At 45.2% G+C, this 6660-nt stretch overlaps 1 protein-coding gene across 1 annotated transcript; it reads left to right on the top strand.

Moving 5' to 3' along the window:
- The first annotated feature begins 4392 nt into the window (after positions 1-4392).
- On the top strand, positions 4393-6326 carry LOC145111077 (uncharacterized). Its single transcript, XM_079047380.1, has 4 exons — positions 4393-4460; positions 5061-5117; positions 5730-5845; positions 5920-6326. Exons 1-4 carry the CDS (start codon positions 4393-4395, stop codon positions 6324-6326), a joined length of 648 nt encoding a protein of 215 aa, XP_078903506.1.
- Positions 6327-6660: the final 334 nt, after the last annotated feature.

Raw genomic sequence — 6660 nt, 5'->3', positions numbered from 1 at the left:
GTAAGAGTATCTAGCAGGAATCGCCTAGAAAGTGAGTTCCGAGTCGAGAGATAATCTAGGAGAGATGCCTAGATGAGAATTTGAGGATGCCCACTGAGAGAGTAGTGAGATACCCGCGAGAGGTAGGGATGCCTGAGTATGGTAATGCCTCTCAGAGTTGCACATAAAGCGAGTGGAGTTGTGTGCTAGGGTGATTTTATGTGTTGATGGAGGCGATTCGATGCTTGAATGCTGCTTGCTTGTGCTTTGTGGAACTCTTGATGATGGGAGACAGCTACTAAGTGAATATGACGATATTCAGGAGGTAGATGGTTGGCATCGTGAGGAGTTCTTCAGCAATTGATGGCAGAGAAGTGTGAGAACCTAGGAAGAGCCTAGGGAGTGAATTTAGTCAGATGAGTACGCTGATAGAGAAGAGTAGTCGCTGGAGAGCAAACACGCGTGACGAGATTGGTGATCAAGAAGGTTGAGCGACTACGTAGGAAATCTGGGACGATCCGTGTGGAAAGTATGGGTAGATGTGGCAGGTAGTATGGGCCCGTACTACTGAAAACAGAGGACCCATACTCGAAACAGGGAGAATTCCAATGGTTCTAGGTAGCAGATTAAGAGGAGATAACATGATTTGAGTACCATGATTCGTAGGAGATAGTGCCTCTGATTTTTCCCGTTATTCCGTTGGGATTGTTCGGACTGAGGACGGATATGATGCAATGTGGGGTCCGAGGGCCATGTCGGACAAGCTTCCATGAAGTGTACCTTAAGAAGGAAATTGAGTTAGGTCCCAATAGATTTTACTGGTGTGATGCCAGTTGGAGTCGCAAGACTCGGGAAGCGGTGGAGATGAAGCATCATGGAGGATTGTAGTCCGAGTTGAGTGGTCGGGCGATATCCTGTGATGACAAGTTCTATATTGAGGATTTTATTGTTCCAGTTTCCCATTTTGGAAAGGATGGGTGAGTGAGTTCCTGATGTCAGAGATTAGAAGAAGACTCTGTGGGGCACCAAGGAGTTGCGATATTAGCACCAAGAGTATTTTGTTGTATAAGAGCATTGAGTTACATTCTTATGCCGGGAAGGAGTTATCAGTGGGGACTGTGACAGCAAGGGTTCGAGTATGCCTTGTTTGAGTCTGGTACGTCGTGTATTAGCAACTGTTGCAGGGAAACAAAAGGAGTATATCAAATTGTCGGCTTTCGTGGCTATGCAATAGATAGACTGTGGGAGTGAGGTCTCCTGTGCCATGTCGAATCGTGTAGTGGGGTGATGATTGAGGATTCGGAGAATGAAGTATGTGATAGTCTAATATTTCCAGGAAAGGAGATAGTGTTATTCTAGGACCGTCGAACTAAGTGCATGTGCAGCCGGACAAGGTTCTGGGTGACTGGGGGCAGTCACATGGGGAGGATTCCGAGTTTTACATATGGGGTTCTAGGTACTTGGAGTTATTTGGTCATTTTCCGGAAAGTCATCGAGTGTTGTGTGGTACGTCCCTTGAGTTGGGGATGATACATCTGGAGAGACAGTCTGTAGTATGGTTGATTGGGTATGACATTGGGCGATGGTTCGAACCCCAATTGGGGGAGAACGTGGTATTTTTTTGGGAGGATCATCACTTTGTTCAATTTGGGGTTAGAGGATTGGGTGTCAGGAACCTGCGGTACGGTCATATGAGACTTGGGTTTAGTGGTGGATGAGGCAAGGCGCAGAGCGAGATTATGCATATTGTACTTGTCCAGGAAAGAACGAGTGTATCCACGGCAAGTAGCCGTTGGTCAGGGATCTTATTGTGGTCAGGGACTCTTCAGGGTTGCAATGGTCGAGTTCGAGGCGGTTGGTTCGTTGAGGTCCAGTTTCGATTGTTGAGATTCGATAGTTTGATGTATAGATTGTATCTATACTCCGGGAGGAGAAGCATTTGATTTGTCAATTAGTTTCAGAGTTATTATGAGTAGCTTCTCATGGATTTTGATCAGTAATAGGATGGGGTTTCGGATGATCGTTAATGTGATCTCAGTCATTGACGATTTCTCCGTGTTTTAAATTGTGATTGGAGTAATTCGAGGTTATGAGTTGTGCGAGAAGAAGATCAATGGTCGTAGCAAGACATTATGAGATTCTGTGATGGTTTATCGTTGCATCCGAGTATGATGCCATGAGTGGAAGGTCAGAGGTTGAGGCAAGCGAGCGTGAGATTCGGTGATGGTGTATCGGGGTATCCGAGTATGATGCCCTAAGTTGTTGGGTAATTTTGATACTTGAGTTTATGATATGATAAGTAGGGTATCGAATAGCTATTGTTCTAGTGGGAACCCATCAACTCATTGTCATCGATCGGGGATGGTTCAAGAATGTGATTTGTATTGAGAGAAAGTGCGTTGTTGCGACAGCTGTCGTCAGGAATGGGTGGGTGCACCTGTCCCTGATGGGTCGCGGAGCATGAGTTCAATCAATGATATATGGTGATGGCTTAATAATGAGATTGTGGGGGTGGTAAGAGACTGGTAGGATCCAGGTGAGAGTAATCACTTTGTAATATCAGGGAAAAACCATGGGCAGAGCCCATGGCGAGTGAACAAGTAAGTGATGTAAGCCTGCGGGGACCCGCAACATTCACGAATGAGTCAATGAGAGGGTGTCGTGATACTGCGGGGAGCCGTAGTACTCACTAGTCAGGGAGAGGGTGTCGTGATACTGCGGGGAGCCGTAGTACTCACTAGTCAAGGAAAGAGTGTCGTGATACTGCGGGGAGCCGTAGTACTCACTAGTCAGCGAGAGGGTGTCGTGATACTGCGGGGAGCCGTAGTACCCACTAGTCAGCGAGAGGGTGTCGTGATACTGCGGGGAGCCATAATATTCACTGGTTAGTCAGTAAGAGTGCTATAACATTGCGGGGAGCCGTGGTATTCACTAGTCAGAGCATGACACATAGGAGTTCTTAGGCTTGGGTAGCCTTGACGATGGAGTCTTTGGGAACCTGGTGGTCGGGCCAGGGGCGAGACGGGGGTCTCCATTATGGTTGGGATCTGTTAAATCTCGAATTGGGGAGAGCTTGTTGTAAATCGGAAGGAATTTGGGAAGTAATGTACGAATAAATTCACGGATTCACGGGTCGTGAGTTGAGTATCGGATTGGAGATGAGTGGTTCCAATTCTGCTGTTGGACCGGACTCTCAAGTTTGAGTTGGCCCTATCTGTGTAGAGGATATATGATTTGAGATCTCGGATCCTGGATGGATTTCTATTTGATGTTCTAGACCTGGGAGGGTCGGTTTGTTTGGCTGGAGAAGGACCACAGTACGCATGATCTTACTTGAGTAGTTTGGCGTGTAAGGAAGGGTAAGAAATGATTTCGAGGACGAAATCTAATCTAAGTGGGGGAGAGTTGTAACACCCTATTTATTAAATAAATAAATGATTAAATTGATCAGTGTATAGTAGCCCTAAAATCAATAATTTATATAGCAAGGTGTTGGTCCTGGGGGTTAATTGTTACAATTTTAGAAGTTGGGGGTTAAAAGTGTAAGTTCCGGAGTGGTTTGTAAATATTTATGAAGGCATGGGCTGTTTGGGGAATTATTGGGTCTTAATTTGAATAGATTTTGGAAAGCAAGGACTAAATGGTAAATTCCGGATTTAATTGTAAATATTTCTGAGGACAGGGGCTATTAGGTAACTTTTGGACTTAGTTTGAAGAAGATATGGTAAGGAGGGGGTAGATGTGACAAAATCGTATGGAAGTTTGGAAGGGAGCGGGGGTGTCTTTTTTTCCCTCCCGTATACGCGACTAACCCAAACCCTAAGCATCGATTGCAGCCGCCACTTCGAACTCCTCAGCCGCCATTTCTCTTGCTCGCATCTCCGATCAGATGAGGCCGCCACTCACTGCCATGCCATTGACGCGCCGCCCTCACGAACCGCTTGCAGCAACATCGCGACCCACCGAGGATTTCGCCGATGACGAAGATGGATCTGTGTCGTCGGTTGTGCAAGCCGTGAGCCGCCGGAACTGAGCGGTAAGTCCTCCTGTAACCCCTCCTTGCTCCCCCTCTCGTTCTTTTGTGGGTGTGACGCCGGATTCATCACTGTCACCTAAGAGGTGGCTGATTGTGCCATTGTTGTGTTTTCCGGCGATGCCTGCCGCCAAGTGGTGGCTGTGCGTGCGTATGTTCGAATGTAGTGGTCGTTTTAAGTATTTGTGGTGTGGATTGTGTGTAATTGTGGCCGAAACCCCACTGCCACCACTGTGAGGTGGTGGCTGCCACCCATTTCGTTTTTCTGCCACCCTTTGGCCGCCACCAGCCACCGTGGGTGGTGGCTGTGGATGTGTGTATTCTATGTGTGAGGTTGTTTATGTATTTTTGGACAGGAACTATCACCACCACCATTGGAAATGGTGGCTGCCGCCACCGGCCGCCATGAGCCGCCGCCGATCACCACCGCCCGAGGTGGTAGTGGGTGGTCCCCGGCCAAGTGGAACCCTAATGGACCAGACACTTAACCTTCTGATGGGTCGGCTCGTGATTGGGCCAGAAACCCTAATTAGGGTTTAGAAAACCCTAATTTTGGGTTTGTTGGTTTGGGCCTATTGGGACCCGCGTTTGGACCAGTGGACTGAAGTTGTGACTCATGCCGACTCTATTGTTTGATGACTTAGTGGGAAAAATGGACTTGATGGGTTAAGTCCTTAATGGGTTAAGTGAGAACACTTAACCCTAATCGTCATTTCATGTGGAAACCCTAATTTTGCTTGGGCCTTGAATTTAGCCTTCTATTGGGCTTTGATGATTGGGCTATTGATGGGCCATCCAAGAACAATCATGTGGACTAGAGTATTTAGATGGGCTTTGGGTTAAGGCCCATATGAGGGTTTGGGCCCAATTTGGAAAATTCGGCCATAGTTGGGCCATTAGTAGACTTTTGTGGACCTATTTGGTATTGGGCCTTGGTGAGCCCAATGGGCTTGAGTTATTTATGGACAGAATTGGTGGACCGTATTTAGACCTAATATGTGAAGGTTGGTCTTAAATCCTAATGGGGTCAATTGTGGGTTTGGCTCAGTGTTAGAAGCCGGAGTACAGCAGCATCAGCATTTATAGGATCTGTTCGCCACCCGAGGTGAGTCTTCTCACTATACTTTACCTTGAGTGGTAGTTATGTGTGACCGGAAGGTCTTATGTGCTTACATTGAGTATTATGTTATCCTGTTGTATGTGACATGCTATGCATTATGTCTTTGTGATTTATGCTATGCAGAATTTATAGACCGGACCGAAGGGTCCAACGATTTATGAGGCCGGAAGGCTTAAGCAGACCAGACCGGTGGGTCCAACGAGCTTAGGACCAGAGGGTCCACAGAGTTAGGGCCAGAGGGTCCATAGAGTTAGGACCGGAGGGTCCATAGAGTTAGGACCAAAGGGCCCACAAAGTTATAGTCTTGAGTGGCTAATATGTGTTGTATGTGGTATTTTGGGGAACTCACTAAGCTTCGTGCTTATCGTGTTATGTGTTATGTGTGTCAGGCACTTCTCAAGGATCACGGAAAGGCGCCGGCTTGATTGTACACACGAGATGGAGTTATGTTTATGAGGATCCTGGATTTTATTCAAACAATTATGAACATGTGTTTTAATAATTTGACATTTTGGGGATTTTGTGATATGTGTTGATGTGATTTAAGTGAATTTAAAACGAAAAATTTATATGAAAATTTACGGTGTTACACAACAGTGGGGAGTCTATAAATGCATTATCTAGCCATGCACGCAAAGTGTCGATACTGATGTTGATCGACTTTTTTCATGCAACAATGCAACAGTGGTGGTTTCAAAGACGTAACTTTGCAGGTAGTAAGTTGTAATATTAATTTTTGTGTTAAATGTTATTGATCTTAACTGTGTAATTTTCTCTATTTTTTTAGCGGAAGCAACAACAACACTCACCCCTTGGGTCGATGATATTGTAAAACAAAATAAAAATACTTTTAGTAATTGGGGTGTTCGCATGATCTCAAGTAAGAAATACGAGTTCAAAAAGGGGACACAAAAAGTCATTGTTGATTTCCAACAAATGACATGTACATGTAGGCATTGGCAACTTGACGACATACCTTGTGGTCATGTCATAAGAGTGCTAATAGTCAACAATTACCGAGACTGCTCGATGTATGCATTAAAAGCTTACCATACCGAAACATTGAGGAGGACATATGAGGAATCAGTAAACCCTTTTCCAAAGTCATCCGGATGGGAGATCCCCGATGATTTGATGACTGTTAGGTCACCTATAATGGATAAACGTCAGCCAGGCAGGCCAAGAAACACATAACACATTCCATCCCAAGGCGAGGGTCCAATAAGAAAAGAGTGTTCTACATGCGGTTAAGCAGGGCACACGAGAAACAATTGTTCTGGTAGGGCGTCCGATAGTGGAGCACGTCGCATGAGAATTCCTACTATGGAGACGATATTTAATATTGGGGCTTCTGCGAGTTGTTCACAGAGATATAACGCCAATTATGATTTAAAACTACCTTAAATTGAAGAGTTGTTAATTTATTATATACTGTAATGTTTTTATTAATTTTCTAAGATGTTGTTCTTATGCTTTTATATTTTAATTTAGTTTGACCATCATAGGAGAAAATAAAGTTTTTATACAT

This window comes from Lactuca virosa, chromosome 5 (genome assembly GCF_052849685.1).
Source record: "Lactuca virosa cultivar CGN04683 chromosome 5, Lactuca_virosa_CGN04683_v6, whole genome shotgun sequence".
In the NCBI taxonomy this organism is placed as follows: Eukaryota; Viridiplantae; Streptophyta; class Magnoliopsida; order Asterales; family Asteraceae; genus Lactuca; species Lactuca virosa.
The sequence above is the reverse complement of the archived record's forward strand: the minus strand, read 5'-3'. Positions and strand labels throughout refer to the sequence as shown.